Source organism: Phyllobates terribilis, unplaced genomic scaffold (assembly GCF_046119375.1).
Source record: "Phyllobates terribilis strain yellow unplaced genomic scaffold, ASM4611937v1 Scaffold_11__3_contigs__length_659146591, whole genome shotgun sequence".
In the NCBI taxonomy this organism is placed as follows: Eukaryota; Metazoa; Chordata; class Amphibia; order Anura; family Dendrobatidae; genus Phyllobates; species Phyllobates terribilis.
In genome coordinates this window covers 218,393,674-218,412,998 of record NW_027362771.1, presented here as the reverse complement: position 1 = coordinate 218,412,998, position 19,325 = coordinate 218,393,674, and the positions used below count along the sequence as shown (strand labels likewise).

The following is a 19,325-nucleotide window of genomic DNA, read 5'->3' as shown; positions in this document are numbered from 1 at the left end:
TCCAAAAGTTAATCTCCAGGTAACCTGGCATGGAGAACATGCAGCTTGATAGACACTACATTCCTGAATAATTATATACTGCCATTGCCCTTGCTTCCTGCTGATACTCCTAATCCCACAGGTGCATGTTCTACCAATTACAAGTCAACACTTCAACACTGGAGAGGTCAAACTATGTAGTCATTTCTTATTTCAATAGACTAACACATACCACAATGTCCTGAATTTTAATAAAGTTGACAAGGGACCAGACAAAAAAAAGCAATTGTTTTAAAAAAAAAAAAAAAAAAAAAAATAGCACTCATTTAGAGTTACTCAGCTAAATAAAAGTATAACCCAAACTTTCAATTATATTATAGATCAAATTTAAGTAATATGATATAAAGAGCACAGGATAGAAGCATTTCCAAAGCAAATTTTGTGCAGATATTTCCCCTATTTATTTCCTAATATTTATAAAGTAGAAAGTAGAAACAAATCAACCGTGATTGGCAATATCCACATTTTCCCTGTTCCAATGCCCCTTAAAAAGTTTTGGAAGAAAAAGACGGATTTTGGTAAGACCTTACCTGTAAAATCCTTTTCAGCGAAGGAAGGAAGGGAGACACAGATCCATTACTAGTGGGTAGGCGGAGCCCCTCAGGATAGTTCATCTCAAATTAGAAAAAGTGACGACCGGCCCCTCCAGCTTAGGCTCCTCCTACTCCCGTGTTCCTCAGTTCGTACACAAGCTAAGGAAGAGCAGACAACACCAGCGGAACAACACAACCCCTTCCGAAAAATCAGAAATGCGAGAGAACAGGTTATGCATATAACAGAAAAAACACACAGTCCCAGGCACTACTCACTGGACCTGACAACTGCGATGAGCTGGCAATGCTGGAACAGAGCCCTAGCGCGCCGACCCCAGCCCAGATGACCGCCATCAGAGAGGAGTCGCGCCGCATCTAGAAAACAATAATGCACTTCTGCCATGGGAGGGTGCTGTGTCTCCCTTCCTTCCTTCGCTGAAAAGGATTTTACAGGTAAGGTCTTACCAAAATCCGTCTTTCAGCAGCAGAATGGAAGGAAGGGAGACACAGATCCATTACTAGTGGGACGTCCCAAAGCAGTCCAGAACTCAAGGGTGGGAAACAGTGGCAGAATTGCCAACACCCCAACAACTTAGTCAAGCGCGCAACAAGCGCCAAAACTAGCTAAAGAGATAACCTAAACCACCGCCGCCTGCAGGACCCTGCGTCCCAAGGCCGCATCGGCGGAAGCACTCACGTCCACTTTATAAAATTTAGTAAAAGTGTGAACGGAGCGCCAGGTAGCCGCCCGGCAGAGCTGCGCTGCCGAGGCCCCCTGCTGAAAGGCCCACGACGAACCAACAGCTCTCGTGGAATGAGCTCGAACCTTAACCGGACAAGGCTCGCCCTTGAGCCGGTACGCTTCCAGGATAGCCGAACGTATCCACTGAGCTATAGTGTCCTTGGAGACCCGCTGACCACGCCGACGACCAGCAGGAATCACAAAAAGAGAGTCCGACTTCCGAAACCCTTGCGTGATTGAAAGATAGAACTTCAAAGCACCAAATCCAACGAGTGCAAGGCTCGCTCCTTTGGACTTTTCGGATTCGGACAGAGGGAGGGCAACACGATGTCCTGATTGACGTGGAAACGCGACACCACTTTAGGCAGAAAATCGCCACAGGTACGAAGCACCACGCGATCCGAGTGGAACTCCAGAAAAAGGGGGCGAGCAAGACAGTGCCAACTCAGAAACCCTTCTCAAAGAGGTGACCGCCACCAGGAAGGCCACCTTCCAAGAAAGTAAGTAAAGCGTAGCTGAATCCATAGGCTCAAACGGCCCATGCTGAAGAGCCTCCAAGACTAGATTGAGCCGCCAAGGAGCCACAAACGCCCTCCGAGGCGGAAACTGACGTGCAACCCCGCGAAAAAACGAGCGCACATCCCTGCGCGAGGCAATAGCCTTCCGAAAAAGCACGGATAGTGCAGATACCTGACCCCGCAAGGTACCAACCGCCAGACCCTTGGCCAAACCACATTGCAGAAAAGCCAATAAGTTGGGAATGGAAACAACCCTCGGGTTCCTTGACGATCCAGAACACCATGAATAGAAGGCCTCCCAAGTTCTGTGATAAATCCTAGTCGTAGCTGGACCTCTGGCCGCCCGCAAGGTGGCAATGACCTCGGCTGAAAACCCACGACGGGTCAAGATCTCGGTCGCAAGTGCCAAGCCGTCAAACGAAGCGACTTCAGGTCCGGATGACGAATGGGCCCCTGGGTTAACAGGTCCGGGCGAAGAGGCAGTGGAAACGGAGGCGCCGCCAGAAGAGACACCAGCATTGAATACCACGCCCTCCGCGGCCAATCCGGCGCCACCAAAATTGCCGGAATTCGTTCGAGCTTGATCCGCCGGATGACCAGAGGAAGCAAGGATACCGGCGGAAACACATAGATCAGCTCGAACTGGTCCCACAGGGCCACTAGAGCATCTACCACCACAGCCTCCGGGTCCCTGTACCTGGACATGAACGTCGGAATCCTGGCGTTCAGCCTGGATGCCATCACGTCCACCTGGGGAGTCCCCCAACGGGAGCACAGCAGTGTAAAAACTTCCGGATGAAGACTCCATTCTCCGGGATCCACCTGCTCGCGACTGAGGAAGTCCGCCGTGATATTCAGCACTCCTGGGATGTGAATCGCGGAGATGGCTGGGACCCTGGACTCGGCCCATACCAGGATCCGAGAGACCTCCATCATGAGTCTGGAACTCCTCGTTCCACCCTGATGGTTGATATACGCGACCGCTGTCGCATTGTCCGTTTGAATCCGGACCGGCAGACCGCTCAAGGGGACCATCCAATGTCGGAGGCAGAGAAATATCGCTCTCAACTCCAGGATGTTGATCGGCAGAGACGACTCCTCTGACGACCAGACCCCCTGAACCCAGAGATCGTTCCAAACCCCCCCCCAGCCAGTCATGCTGGCATCGGTGGTAATGACCGACCACCGTGGGAGGAGGAAGGATTTCCCCAGGGATAAAGCCTCCGGACGTAACCACCATCCAAGAGACTCTCGCACCCTGCAGGAGATACCGACACAGCGATCTAGCGAAGCCGGCGATCGGTCCCAACGGGTCAGAATAAGATTTTGGAGACCCCCGGAATGAAATTGTGCAAACGGTACCGCTTCCATCATCAGACCCAGAAGGCGCATACACTTCCGAAGGGACATCGCCATCGCCGATCTCATATCCTGGACATGGTGACGAAGGTTCGCTTGTTTGTCCGGAGGCAGGGACACCACTGCTCGAACCGTGTCGAAAAGATTCCCAAGAACAGGATTGACTGCGACGGCTCCAAAGACGACTTCTTCCAATTGACCAGCCACCCGAAGTCCTCCAGGTGCTGAAAGGAGAGATCGCGAGCCGTCACCGCCTCCTCCGCTGTGGATGACACAATTAACAGGTCGTCCAGGTAGGGGAGAATCGTGACTCCTTGCCTTCGAAGGAGCGCTATGAGCGGCGCCAGAATTTTTGTAAAAACCCTGGGCGCCAAGGCCAACCCGAATGGTAGGGCCACAAACTGGTAATGGGCCTGACCTATGGCGAAACGCAGGAAGCGCTGGTGAGCCCTGCCGATAGGGACATGCAAATAGGCGTTGCGGATGTCGATCGACACCAAGAAATCGTACTGCGACAGGGCCGCCACGACAGAGCGAAGAGACTCCATACGGCAATTTCCGGGTCCGGACATGAACATTCAATTCTTTGAGGTCCAGAATGGGGCAAAACTTGTCCTCCTTTTTGGGGACCACAAAAAGGTTGGAGTAAAACCCCCTTCCCCGGTCCTCCGGCGGAACCGGAACCACCACCCCCTGCTGTAGAAGAGAGTCGACCTCCCGCAGCAGTGCGGCAGCCAGCTTGGGCTCGGACGGGATGCGTGACTGACGAAACCTGTCCGGGGATCGAGAATGAAACTCTATGAAATAGCCTGCTGACATAACCCGCGTCACCCAGGCGTCCGATACGCTGGACGCCCAAATCGACCCGAATTGAAGCAGACGACCTCCCACCCGAGAGCCCTCGAGGGGGTTCCTGGCGTCAGTCCGCCTTAGCGGGCTTTTTGTCAACCTCCCGTTTGTCCTGACGGAAATATTGTTTCCAGGGTGTACGGGATTTCTGGGTGGTCTTCTTTCCGGAAGACGAGGGACGACCCGATCTCCAAGAGGGCTGACCGAACCGTCCCCTGGGCCGAAAGGACCGACGACCACTACCGGCACTTGACTTGCCAGACGTAGAAGCCGCTGCTTTCCGCTGCTGCAAAGCCGAATCCTTGGCCTTGGCCTTAGCAATCAGCTCCGTGAGGTCCGAACCAAAAAGCTGACCGCCCTTGTACGCCAGACTCAGCAAACCTTGTTTGGATACTGCGTTTCCAGTCCACTGTTTAAGCCACAGTGCTCTCCTGACTGAGACGGTCGAGGAATGAGCCCTGGACAGAACCGAAGTAGCATCCAGCACTGCGTCCCTGCCATATCGGGCCACCTCTTCCAACAGCTGGAAGAGCCTTTCCACCTCAGACAGCGGAGTCCCATCTTGCCACGCCGTCCGCAGCTGATCCAACCACCCCAGAGAAGCCTCACTAGCCCACATGGCCCCAAAGGCCGCTCGGAATCAATGACCCGCGGCCTCGTAGATGGACTTCGCCGCTAACTCCGTCCTTCTATCCAGCGGGTCCTGTAGACTCGCCTTCCCTTTAACAGGAAGCAAAGAGGATTTGCTCAGCTGAAACAATGGCACGTCCACTTCAGGAGAGGGGACCCAATTAGCGATCGTCTCCGTGGAGCAGGGATACAGGGCATCAAAAAACCGCATCCCCTGGAAGCGTTTATCCGGACACAGGCGTTCTTTCTCCACCGCCTCGTTAAGTTCATCGTGCGCCGGCAGCGTCGAACGAGCCCGAAGCGACTCCTGATACAGCCGGGCCGACTTGCCAGGGCGCCTCGTCACCTCTTCAGACAGCTGTAACGCTTCCCGCATAGCCCAAATAAAAGCGTCCACGCGGCCTGAAAGTGAAGCAGATCGACCCTGCCGATCCTCTTCATCAGAATCGGCGATCTCACCAGCAGAGTCTGTCGGTGATTCCGAAGCCTCTGACGCACTGCGCGGAGGAGACAGCGCCACCACAGGCCGGTGGCGCTTCTTGCCTCGTGAAGACGGTTGGGACTTAGCTGATACCCAATGACCCAGGAGGTCAGACAGACTGTCAATGGAGCGAGTGAGCGCTTCCACTTTAACATCACTGAGACCCCCGACCAGTGTCAAACCTGACGCCGTCGAAGACCCCGGCGTATCAGATCCTGAAGCGGACCGGGAGAGAGGTCCGCGCCCCCTGGTCCCTGATCCGACATGCCCCCACACAGTTGCGAGCGTCGTGGATAAGGCGGTAACAACCCCTTACAATGGGTACGGGAACCGAGGATGTGTGATTCTGCTACCACAGCCTGTTCCTACACACAAAACCCCCAAACACTGAAGGGTTAAAGCTCCTCCTTAAAGGGAGAAGAGCTACCCCAGCTGCCTGCAGAGCAAAAGTTAACCTGACAGACTAGGGTCCAGAAAGGGTTAACTGCCCTGGTGAGGCCAGACCCCTCAGAAGGGGTTAATGCTGCTGACCACGCAATACGCCTTGCCTTAGAAGGATAGCGGTGTGCGAGTCCCTCAGCGGGGAAGTAGCAGCGCTGTATATAGCACACCCTGTCTGCCTTAAGAGGCCAGCAGTAAGGTGCTCTGCGCTGCAATAGTGTGAGAAAGGAATCTTCTGCCTTAAAAACAGAAGTGACTCACCAGCTGGCCAGGGTGACTGCTCTTCCTTACACAGTGCTCGGTGTCTGGTGTAGAGAGCGGGGAGCAGGGAGCAGGAGGTAGCACAAGGTAATGGCCAGAAGAAGAAGAGGGGGCTGGGACAGCTCCAGCGCGCGCTTTCCTGGCACTTCCTGTCTGAGCTATGATGACAGGCAGCAGAGAGGCGCGAAGCCACGCCCCCCACCGCCGCTACCAACGGAGCCCGCGCTCCTCAGTCCCTGCTCCCCTGCCGATAACACAAACGCCTGCAGCGGAGATATCCTCCTGCAGGGACAAAACAAGCAGTCCCCACTTGAAAACAGTAACAGCGGCTGCCACAGCAGCCGCTGAAGCACTCAGACCACAGAGAGCACTTACCCAGCTGAGCGCCACAGGGACCCCCAGGGATGTGTGGCGCTGTGGCCCTTTGCTCCCCCCCATGGCGGAGCACGCAAGGACCCCACAGAAGTGGTGTGCGTCTCCGCCAGGGAGCACCCTGTATCCCCCGGGGCCGGCAGGCTTCTGCGGGGACCTCCTTAGGGGGTACACAGATCTGCCAGGGGAGGGTCAGGGGTCCCAGCAGCGCCGAGACCCCCTGAGACCTCTAGACCACGGGGGGTCCAGGTCTCCGGAGTAAAATAAAAAATTCTTCTGAGGAGCTGCAAAGTCAGCGACTATCCTCTGCGACCTCAAATTTTAGACTGAAGAACATGGGAGTAGGAGGAGCCTAAGCTGGAGGGGCCGGTCGTCACTTCTTCTAATCTGAGGTGACTATCATATGGGGCTCCGCCTACCCACTAGTAATGGATCTGTGTCTCCCTTCCTTCCCTTCTGCTGCTGAAACAAAAAAACTGAAAGCATCCAGTACGGTGTTAGCCTGAGAAAAAGCACACGACCTCCCAATTGCTTTTTAGAACTGTTTAAATAAAATTACAAATCTAAGAAAGCCAAATGCATTGTAAAATAAAATAATTATCTAATGATTAAAGGGGTTGTCCACTACTTAGACAGCCCCTTCTGAATCCCTGTGTTCCCCCCAGTAAAATAATAACATTTACACTCACCTTCGGTGCCGCCGCTGTTCCAGCAGTGTCGGTACTGGCTCTCTCGGTGCTTGGGTGAGATTGTTATGTCATGCAATCCCTGAGGCCAATCAGCACTAGCTTTACAACTCCCTCCTTCAGATAAATCAAGACATCTGGAGGAAGTCAGAGCTGCGACTGCCATCTCACTTCCTCTGGATGTGAAATACGTTCATAGGAAAAGAGAATGAAACCAGTGCTGAATGGCCGCAGGGAGAGAGCCAGTGTAGACACCGGAATGGTGCCAGCACCGCTGGTGAGCAAAAGTGTCATTTTTTTACTGGGGGGAGAAACAAAAGGATTAAGAAGGGGTTGTCCAAGTGTCAAATACGACACTGTTCTTGAACAGTTATGGCTAGGTTCAGACGGGCATTTGAAGATCCCTTTTTTGTTTAGTTATAGAAACAAAAAAAAAAGGAAAATAATGGGGTGAATTTGACTTCAATTTGCATGTCCATTAAAATGCTGAGGTATTTAATTCGCCATTAATATATATACATTTTTTCCGATAAGAATTACAGGACTTGCAATGGAGGCTGCGACACAAGCGTGAAACTAGCCTAAAAGATTTCTAAAACTGTCCGATATTTCTCAGCCTTAATAGGCTGTAATTTAGTTGCAGGTAAAAGTATCATGTACTGTATGTATATTGAAAATCGCATGCAAAAAACCTTCACCCTTCATACATGATCGACTTGTTATGAAATAAAATGTGTCTGGATAAATCTGCACGGAAACACTGTTTTTTACGGCATCTAGTCAAATTTTGTGTGTGCAAGTCCATGTCCCCACATGCAGAATTGCGGTTTTTATTTTTGCAGGTGTTTGCCTTAAAATTTACAATAGCAATTTGCGCTGATTATTGCATTTTTACTGTTTTTTTATGCATTTTCCCCTTGTTTTTTATGTGCCTTTGGTGCTGGGATTCAACAAGTGTTTTGTCAGGCTCCCCATAAATGCACTGCACTGTTCAATAAAGTCCTTAAACGCACAGTAGGCTTAAGATTTCATAAAATCACATCCGCTTTGCTTAAATTGTAAAAAGTAGATTTTCTGCATAAGAAACACAGAAGAAATAAAACACAGTGTTTATGCTACGAGGGAACATAACCTAAGAGATAAAATATATTGGAAATTAATATTAAAGAACGGCCATTCTCACTGCACCCATGTCTCTCAACAAACATTCTGAAGTTAGACATGCTAGATATGATCAATATTGAGACAACCTGCAATTTGATTTTTAGGAGGCATAATTATGTATCATTCGACTGGACATGCAACAAAGTCTTGACAACTCCATAGTCCCCAGCATTTTGTGCTTGCTGCAAACACACAAAATCACTGGCACAATGAAGCACATCACCATCACGATTACGGTTTACATGAAGACAAAAATATTTGGGTTGTGGTGTATGAGAGTTACTAGGCTACAGTGTGGCTTCTCCCAACTGGAAAAGTGCACTGAGAAAAACAATGTTGCCACTTGGCTCTAAGGGACCGTGCAGAGGTTTTCACTATTCCCTAAACAAGCCCTTGACTCTAACAAAATGATCACAGCTACACAGAATTGAACGCTTCCTTAAGGATATTTTCAAATAATTACTGCTCTCAACTTCTCTTGCTACCATTTAACTTCTATGCGTGAGGTCAATATTTTAGTAAAACCCTAACAATTATGGCCTCCTATTCCAATAAAATAGTTATTGCGTACCCGAGTGTAACAGCCTTCAACTGTACTGACAAGAAAACAATAGAGTCCATTCTATTATTTTATTTTAATTTACTTTTCTTTATACTTCATTTTTTTTTACCATGACTGGAGTTGTCCGCATCAGAGTGATGGCGTGATCCTTCAGACTAATAGAGCGCTAAGTATGACAGAAAAGCCATAAGTGGTAACAAAACATGTCTGCTCTCCTTGGTGCCCACCTGTACATTCACTTGTATTTTTGAATACTAACATAAAAAGAAGAAATGGAGATCCTTTAAAAGGGTTGTCCACATTTGGGAACATTTTTTTTAACTTAAAAATAAATAATAATACATGCATTTATTTTACTCACTTATATAGCACCATTAATTTCACAGCACTTTACAGACATCCTCGTCGCTGTCCCCATTGGGGCTCACAATCTGCATTTCCTGTCAGTATGTCTCTGGCGTGTAGGAGGAAACCAGAGAACCCAGAGGAAACCCATACAAACACAGGGAGAACATAGAATTGTAAAAATTGTATTTCATAAAAAAAAAATTGTACCATTTGCTTTTTATAGCTTCTGCTTTTCACTGTGTATTGCTGGCTGCAGAAAGAGTTAAAAGGGAACCTGTCACCAGTTTTTTAATGTCTGAACCATTACCACCACCTTCCCAGTGCCTGTGCTGCATCCAGAAAGTTTTTTTTTTCCTGACTCCCCTGTATATCCCCCCAAAAAAAACTTTGAAATGTTTCAGCAAGGTATACAAATTCAGACAGAGCCTAAAACCTAACTGCGCATGCGCCAGCTCACGTTTTCCGACTCCTGCTTACTGGAACCATTTTGCCCATATTGTTTTGTTGTCTGCCGCCAGAATTAAACTTGATTCTGGAGGCATGGAGCAAAACAATATGGGTGAAATGGTTCCAGTAAGCAGGAGCCGGAAAGACGCGTGGCGGCGCATGCGCAGTTAGGTTTTAGGCTCTGCCCACAGTAGGGCAGGGCAAAGTGCACCTGGTGATGTCCCTACGCAGGCGTAAGTTTTCGTTTGGCTATGTGGATAACACAGGTTGCATCATCCACATCAATCACAGTGGTAGGATGGCGTTTAGCAGGGGAGAGGAGGGACAGGTGCTGCTGTAATGACGCCCATCCGATCAGACTGTCCGAATTATCATACCACGCTGGAGCACTTCAAAAGGTTTTTTTGGGTATATACAGGGGAGTCAGGCCATAATATACCACTTTCTGGAATGCAGCAGAGGCGCTGAGGAAGGTGGTGGTATTGGTTCATACACGAAAAAAATGATGACAGGTTTGCTTTAACTGAGAGTCCACCAGTCAACTCTCTATGACAGTCTGACAGGGAATTTTCAACTCTTTTCTGTAGTTTTCTGAGCTCTTGTAAGGTGAATTATGATCACAGAATTTAGAACACAATAATGTTGATTGTGTAGGGAAACAGAAGAGCTGTACAAGCAAAATGTTGAAATTTTTTGAATGAAATCCAATTGGAACAAATCATTTTTAGCCTGAAATACATGCACTTAAGAAGCACTCCCACAAATGTTTTATTTCCTAAACCTGTTTAAATGCATACGTAATGTAGTGCAGGTGCGTTAATATACTCACCGATTGCCATCTTCACCAGTTTCCAGCTCTGCTTCGGTCTTCTTCTGGGTTACATGATGGCTTTCCGACTTGTGTGTGAACTGGAAGTCACTTTTACAAATCTAAGGCCTCGTTATGATGCTGCAGACTTACATTGTAAAAGCTTCTGGATTACACATAAACCCCAGTGTGATCCAGCAAGTCAAAATAGCAGTCATGTGGGTGAGAAGAGGACTGGAGCGGCGCTGGAGACCAGGCAACACAGCGATTGTGAGCATATCAATGCACTTGCACTACATTACATCGGAAAACCTTATGCAATGCCGTACCTATAAATAAATTATCTCTCTTAACCTCCTTTGAGGACAGAGTTTTCTATGTATACCTACTGGTTTGGAACCTTACTCTAGCATCCCCTTATCAATTCATACAGTGGATCTGCCTTATATGATTAATTTGAACATGGTGCAGCAATGAACTACTGGATTTACAGGTCACAGAAATGGGAGGCAAGCAAACCATGTGTATAATCTAACCATGAGGTCTGTTCTCCCATTACAACTGCCCCATATTTCTTTCAAACCTAAAGTAGACTGCATTCAGTAATCATAGAAACACACAAGGTTTGCATAGGAGGTAAACACTGAGATTTTTAATCAAGATTATATATAATGTTGCTTAATTGTCTATAATTTATGTACTGGAGCCATAAAACACCACCTTTGCGTTATCAGACTAAACGAGCAAGGCTCTAAGAGAAAAATTTTGTTAAAGGAGAAGCATAATATTATATAAAAAAACTGTTTTGTTTCACACAAAAAGCATGCAATTAATGACAAAATAATGGGCATGCCTGGCAACGGTTATCCGCAATGGACATGCAAAATGCTAACACTTACTGGCACTTCCACATACTTCGAGGCAGCTTTTACCTGAAAATGCAATGCAATACTGAACAGTTATACAAATAATTACCTTTTTATGTTCTGAGAGTATTACTGCGTTTACCGACTTAATTACTTACTATTGTTCTAATTAAATCAGGATACCAGATGAAGCAATTTCATTTTTTCATTCACTCTTTGTAATACTATCACTAAGAGACAAATTGGAAAACGTGTCTTTATAAAAATGAAAGACACATTAGACTGAAAACGATCAATTTAGATATGAATTAATATTCTACGGTTTCAATGGTTCCTCCCTTAGCACAATAAGATATATTCAATCTACATTTATTCACTGTTCCTTTTATTCAATATCACATCAGCAATATTGAAAACTGGAGACGAAAGGTCAGCGTTTCAGAAACTATAGCAGTAGCCTGTAAATCAAAGCATTATTAAATATCATAAACCTTTGCATACATTTTTCAAAGTATCTACTAATACACAAATTAGAATAAAGAATAGACCCTACCGGGGGAAGGCTTATAGAAGATTGATCTTAAATGTTATATTAACTTCTTTGGAAGTACTTAGAACTTTTTTACATTATGTTTTGCACCAACATTCATAGTGTATGTCAGGATAACACTGAAGAAGGAATTGTGGATATTCCATGCTGTTGGTAGGTAGAATAGCAAATCCAGGTACAGACAAGATAGGTATGTGTTTCTTTTTTTTATTTATCAACGCGTTTCGAAGTTTACATACTTCTTCAGGACAAAAAACCATATAAAGATATGTTTTTTTGTCCAGAAGAAGTATGTAAACTTTGAAATGCATAGACAAATAAAAAGAACTTCATACCTATCCTGTCTGTACCTGGATTTGCTATTCTACCTACCAACAGCATGGAATATCCACAATTCCTTCTTCACGTTTACTGTATATCTGGTCTGAGGAACCATGGACCTGCAGCAGCTGAGAATTCATGCTCTAATATTGTTGTGTGATCACAACTTAACCAGGTTAGCATAACCTTTATATCTTTTTAAAAAATGTTACCGGATAAGACCCTATTGTGCTTTTTTTTTCCTGCTCACTAGCTTTCTAGGAGAACACTGACACATACTATAGACGTCTCCATAATTCTCCATGGCCAGAGGTCTGGCTAGTTTACTAATATATACTGGCCAGATAAAGGCCAAAATGGCAAACAAAAAAAGGTATCAAATAGCTTCATAGACTACATTATGCCACCCAATCCCATAGCACCTAGTTACAAAAAACTATAGGTCAAACAAGCCTAATGAAGGAATACCTTGGAGACCACCAGTGATGTCAGAGTACAAAAATGGACAGTTATCACTGACACTTTCCCAGATAACCATGCAGATAGGAGTTGCAAAAGAGCCTTCAATCCCCGCAGAGTAATCACACATTGGAACTTCAAAGATATGCTGTTAAGAGATCAGGGCAGACTGTATTACAGGACACAGTACAAGGGCTTTTCTTCCAATCCATTGATTGAGGGACACTTATGCATTCTAGACAGAGTCATTTCACTTTAAAGGGACTCTGTCAGCACAGGATGACTGTTCAAACCAAGTACAGATGCTCGGTGCATTCATTTAAGTGCACTTTCCCACCTGCTTGGTTTCCATCTATATCCACCATTCTTTGGCTCTATAAAGCTAGAGCTGTCAATCAAAGAAGGGGGGGTGGAGATTGAGGGAAAACAAGCAGGTGGATAGATGCACTTAAATGATTGGTCACATCTATGTCCACCGAGCGCCTGTACTTGGTTTGAACAGTCATTCTGTGCTGACAGAGTCCCTGTAATGCTTCCCCAGATGACTTCAGTGCTATGTCCCATTGAGGTCATTGCAGCCTCCTGATTGGATTTTGCAAAAAGGAGCCAGGATAGTCGGGAAAACAGTTATGTGGCAGAAGTTGGGAGATATCTGCAGAAAAGTGGGGGGCAGTAGAAGTAGAAGAGAGATAAGACATGTATGGGGACAGGTGGATGGGAAAGATGACCAACAGTAGGACAATAAGCAGAGATAAGCTATGTGTTGGAGCATAGTTGGGGGCTTTAGATTACAGTCTTCAATCTGAGGTATACATGGAGAGTCCTAAAGATATGCATCATCAAGATAACAAATTTTAGCTTATGTGAATAGGACCCTAAAGACCATGATTCTTCCTTTACGTTCAACCTCTCTAAATATCTCCTTTACCTAGGTTAGTCTGGCTTGTACAACAATCAAATGGAACCATGCCCAGTAGTTATATTAACAGTTGTATGTATTCAGCATATTTATTTTGGTAAAGCAATATCCAAAGCTATTGTCCAAAACAATACAGACACTTTAAGAGGTCCTCACTGGTCTACATGACTGTGTAGGACGAACATTATTTACAACTATATAACCAATGATATATAGGTAAAAAACACATATATAGGACAATGCCAGATTTTTGGTGCTGTAACTTTAATCCCTGGAATAAGCACTCAGTGTACATTTTATAACAGACAGTATAATAAGAAATCAGAGCACTGCTCAAAATATGTATCTCTATATTATCAGTTGTAATCACAAAGGCAAAATGTCAAGTTGTAGATCAAGTGATAGTTCTGTTGAACAGTATACCAGTATGTTACTATGTATTGGAAATGCATGTATATGACATGATTTTTTTATGGTCTTACAGGAGAACTCATGTAAAATCACAAAGGGTACAATATACTGTATTATATGTAATATCAATATGTTATAAATATACTTACAGTGAAAGAAAGGATTGATGAAAACAATGTCCCTTCATCATATCTTGCCAACTTTGAAAGAACTCCTTCTAGCACTGAAACAAACTTCATAAACACAAATAATCAATATAATTAAATATAAATCAGAAAAGTATTGGCTATATTTGCACTATGACCCACATTTATGAGGCAATGGTATTTTAGCAGTAAATTTTGCATCTCTTCTCTTGATCGGCAAATTTTGAAAGTGACAAGAAAAATGGGCTTGGACCGACTGCCGAATCACTACAGTGTGCAATGCGCAATAGGGTCATGAATCCTTCTATTCGCAGCAGGAGTGGGAGGTCACAAGACTGCATGCATGCGATATGCATAGTTGCGATCACGTGCCGACTATAGTGTCATCCGCTTCTCTCAATATAACATTGAGAGAGGCAGATGGGAATCTAGTCGGCATGTGATTGCAAGCATGCGGTCTTTTCTTTTCAGCCAAAGAAGCTCCTTTAAAATGGGGCCGACTTAAAGAGGTTGTCTCGCCCAAATCGATAAGTCGGCAGTCACTCCGTTATCTGTGTGACTGCAGACTTAATGAATCCCCCCTGCACATGCACTGTAAGGATTCACCAGTTTCTGACCAAGGACCGGAGGGTATGTATGAGTTATACATACTGCCGGCCAGAGCCTGACTAGTGGGCGTGGCCTTTCTCAGTACACTTGTATTAAGCGAGGTCGCACTCCGTCTACTGATGCTGCTGTCCAGTTGGCGTGGCCGACTAGAGGGCGTGGCCTTTACACTTGTATGGAGCGAGGCCGCACCCACTGGCCAGGAGTATGTATAATGCATACATACCCTCCAATCTCGGGTCAGAAATCGTCAAATCCCCGTGGCGCCCAGTACATGCTCTGGGGGGATTCATACTCTGTGTGACTGCAGACTTGACTGCAGACTTATCGATTTGGACCGAACAACCCCTTTAAATATAATGAAAATATATGGTTCGCACTGAATACAATATTCATGGAGCCCCTGTTCCACTGTTGCCATTTTTCTTACTATCCTGTTACTATGAATATAGCACACCGCAGAAATGGTTAGGATAATCATATTTTGTAAAATTTATAGAACTAGAGAAAATCTGTATAAAGGAACAAACTGTTAAAAAGACATTATGAAATGGCAGGTTGCACATGCAGTACTATGCAAACGTTTTAGGCAGGTGTGGAAAAATGCAGCTTTATAGTTCGAATGCTTTAAAAAATAGAAATGTTAATTTTTTTTATCATTACCAAAATGCAAAGTGAAAGAGTAAAAGGGAAATCTAAGTCAAATCAATAGTTGCTGTGACCACCATTTGTCTTCAAAACAGCATCAAATTTGAACACCGTTTTTGAAGAAACTCAGGAGGAAGATTGTTGAAAACATCTTGGAGAACTGACCATAAATCTTTTGTCGATGTAGACTTGTACAAATCCGTCTGCTCTTTATGTAATCCCACACAGAATCAATGATGCTGAGATCAGCGTTCTCTGGGGCCATGTCATCACTTCCAGGACTCTTTGTTCTCCTTTATGCTGAACATAGTTCTTAACGATTTTGGCAATATGTTTAGCTGCAGAATAAATTTGGAGCAAAACAGACGCCTCCCTGATGATATTGCATGTTGGATAAGTATCTCCCTGTATTTCTCAGCATTAAGGACACCATTAATCTTGACCAAATCACCAACACTATTTGTTGAAATGAAGTCCGAAATTACAAGAAACCTCCACGTTTCATTTTTGCCTGCAGAAATTGCCATGTTACAGACAAATATTTCACATCTTCACTTATCAGTTCAGAACACCTGCTGCCATTGTTCTGCACCCCATTTCCTGTGTTTTTGTACATATTTGTGCAATTCATCCATGACCATTTCTGGCCAGACTTCTCCAAACAGTAGATGGGTGTAGCCAAGTCTCACTGGTTGCTGCTAGTTCTGACCTATTATCACTGCAAAACATATTTCAATTTTGAAGCGAAGTAAGCATGATTTGTCTTTCATCTACTGCACCAAGTTTCCTTGACCGACCACTACTTCCACAATCCTCAACGTAGCCCATTTCTTGGTACTTCTTCAAAGGAGCTTGAACAGCACATCTTGAAACCACAGTCTTCTTTGAAATCTTTGCCTGGGAGAGACCTTGCTGATGCAGTATAACCAACCACCTTTTGGCTTGTGGCTGTGCTCAGTCTTGCTATGATGTAAGACATGAAATGGTCTTCCACAACCCCACCTTTGTAGCAGAGTTTGGCTGTTCCTCACCCAATTATAAGCAGTATACACAGCAGATTCAGCCTAAAACTTTCGCATAGTACTGTATACACCATAATATTTGGACTTAAAGACGCACCCAACTTTAGTTAAAGAAAAAAAAGGTTTTGGATTAAATTTAACCAACAGGTTATTACAGTTTCCAGGAAGCGATGATGCTGTATATCTCTCGTCCCAGAGACTAGGCAGTAACAGGGAAAATGCATAGAGCCTTCTCTCCATGCACAGTGTTGCCTCTTCTGGGCCTCAGCAATACAAAATACCTAACATCTCATCTTTAGAAAGTGGGAACGACTGAACTCGTTTTGTCTCAATCTATATAGTAAAGCTGAAAAGTAAGCTACAGAATTAGAAAATAATCAGCCTATTGTGGCTGCAGCAGTAAGCAGTGTAATTTGGATTTTTTACGGTAATTTTTCTATATGGATATTCAAATACATTTGATTTAAAAAAAATAAATGGTTATTAACACATGATTTAAATCACATGCATTTTTGTGATAATATACTGGTTTCAATAATTCAGGCACACAATGTCAATGTTATCTGTTGATGGAGCTTCTGTTTCCTATCAATGGATGAATAGGCTTCGAGTAGATATAAGAAATTAAACAAGATTGTTAAGTATTTAACATTTTTTCTAAAAATAGATATATTAAAAAATATAGCCAAGTTAACCACCTTTTCTATTATGATGATGCTTAACTAATTCAACTGAGCCAGATAGCCAACCCCCTTGAAGCATGTCAGACTGACACAGAAAAGGTGGGCAACTCCCCTTCTGTGGCGGAAGAAGTGCATGCTGAAATCAGGACAGCTATCAAAATTAAAGTATGTTAATGAGTTTATTCAATTAGCATTTCTAACACATTGATATAACATTTTATTTAGTTGGACAACATCCTAAAGCAGGAGTGGGGAACCTTTTTTCTGCCAAGGGCCATTTGGATATTTATAACTATATTCGGAGGCCGTACAAAATTATCAATTTGAAAATACCCTGCTATACTTGGTCAATGCTGTACAGTCATCACAGTAGACATGGGGCTGTGGTACAGTCATCACAGTAGACATGGGGCTGTGGTACAGTCATCACAGTAGACATGGGGCTGTGGTACAGTCATCACAGTAGACATGGGGCTGTGGTACAGTCATCACAGTAGACATGGGGCTGTGGTACAGTCATCACAGTAGACATGGGGCTGTGGTACAGTCATCACAGTAGACATGGGGCTGTGGTACAGTCATCACAGTAGACATGGGGCTGTGGTACAGTCATCACAGTAGACATGGGGCTGTGGTACAGTCATCACAGTAGACATGGGGCTGTGGTACAGTCATCACAGTAGACATGGGGCTGTGGTACAGTCATCACAGTAGACATGGGGCTGTGGTACAGTCATCACAGTAGACATGGGGCTGTGATACAGTCATCACAGTAGACATGGGGCTGTGGTATAGTCATCACAGTAGACATGGGGCTGTGGTATAGTCATCACAGGAGACAATGGACTGAGGTATAGACATCACAGTAGACATGGGGCTGCGGTATAGTCATCACAGGAGACAATGGGCTGAGGTATAGACATCACGGTAGACATGAGGCTGCGGTATAGTCATCACGGTAGACAATGGGCTAAGGTATAGACATCACGGTAGACATGGGGCTGCAGTATAGTCATCACGGTAGACATGGGGCTGCAGTATAGTCATCATAGTAGACAATGGGCTGAGGTATAGACAGCACAGTAGACATGGGGCTGTGGAATAGTCATCACAGTAGACATGGGGCTGTGGAATAGTCATCACAGTAGACATGGGGCTGTGGAATAGTCATCACAGTAGACATGGGGCTGTGGTATAGTCATCACAGTAGACATGGGGCTGTGGTATAGTCAACACAGTAGACATGGGGCTGTGGTATAGTCATCATAGTAGACAATGGGCTGAGGTATAGACAGCACAGTAGACATGGGGCTGTGGAATAGTCATCACAGTAGACATGGGGCTGTGGTATAGTCATCACAGTAGACATGGGGCTGTGGTATAGTCATCACAGTAGACATGGGGCTGTGGTATAGTCAACACAGTAGACATGGGGCTGTGGTATAGTCATCACAGGAGACAATGGGCTGAGGTATAGACATCATGGTAGACATGGGGCTGCAGTATAGTCATCATAGTAGACAATGGGCTGAGGTACAGACAGCACAGTAGACATGGGACTGAGGTATAGACATAACAATAGACATGGGGCTGTGGTATAGTCATCACAGGAGACAATGGGCTGAGGTATAGACATCACGGTAGACATAGAACTGTGGTATAGTCATCACAGTAGACATCGGGCTGAGGTATAGACATCACAGTAGACATAGGGCTGCGGTATAGTCATCACAGGAGACAATGGGCTGAGGTATAGACATCATGGTAGACATGGGGCTGCAGTATAGTCATCATAGTAGACAATGGGCTGAGGTACAGACAGCACAGTAGACATGGGACTGAGGTATAGTCATCAAAGGAAACAATCAGCTGCAATGTAGTGATCACAAGAGACATGGGGCTGCAATATAGTCATCACAAAAGACATGGGGGCTGAGGTATAGTCATCACAGTAGACATAGGGCTGTGGTATAGTCATCACAGTAGACATGGGGCTGTGGTATAGTCATCACAGTAGACATGGGGCTGTGGTATAGTCATCACAGTAGACATGGGGCTGTGGTATAGTCATCACAGTAGACATGGGGCTGTGGTATAGTCATCACAGTAGACATGGGGCTGTGGTATAGTCATCACAGTAGACATGGGGCTGTGGTATAGTCATCACAGTAGACATGGGGCTGTGGTATAGTCATCACAGTAGACATGGGGCTGTGGTATAGTCATCACAGTAGACATGGGGCTGTGGTATAGTCATCACAGTAGACATGGGGCTGTGGTATAGTCATCACAGTAGACATGGGGCTGTGGTATAGTCATCACAGTAGACATAGGGCTGTGGTATAGTCATCACAGTAGACATGGGGCTGAAGTATAGACATCACAGTAGACATGGGGCTGTGGTATAGTCATCACAGGAGACAATGGGCTGAGGTATAGACATCACGGTAGACA

The 19,325-nt window shown here is 45.3% G+C and overlaps 1 protein-coding gene across 10 annotated transcripts in view; it reads right to left on the bottom strand.

Annotated features, from left to right (window-relative positions):
* The window catches only part of CADPS2 (calcium dependent secretion activator 2), a 566,401-nt gene that overhangs the window by 114,589 nt on the left and 432,487 nt on the right, over window positions 1–19,325 (bottom strand). For 8 of the 10 annotated variants that reach the window (XM_073652053.1, XM_073652044.1, XM_073652048.1 and 5 more), the window contains 2 exons: window positions 13,916–13,999; window positions 11,140–11,172 (listed from right to left, as the gene is read on the bottom strand). In XM_073652053.1, the coding sequence (XP_073508154.1) occupies window positions 11,140–11,172; window positions 13,916–13,999 (117 nt within the window). The remainder of the gene's footprint in view (window positions 1–11,139; window positions 11,173–13,915; window positions 14,000–19,325) is intronic. The other 2 variants (XM_073652046.1, XM_073652047.1) reach the window with 1 other exon arrangement.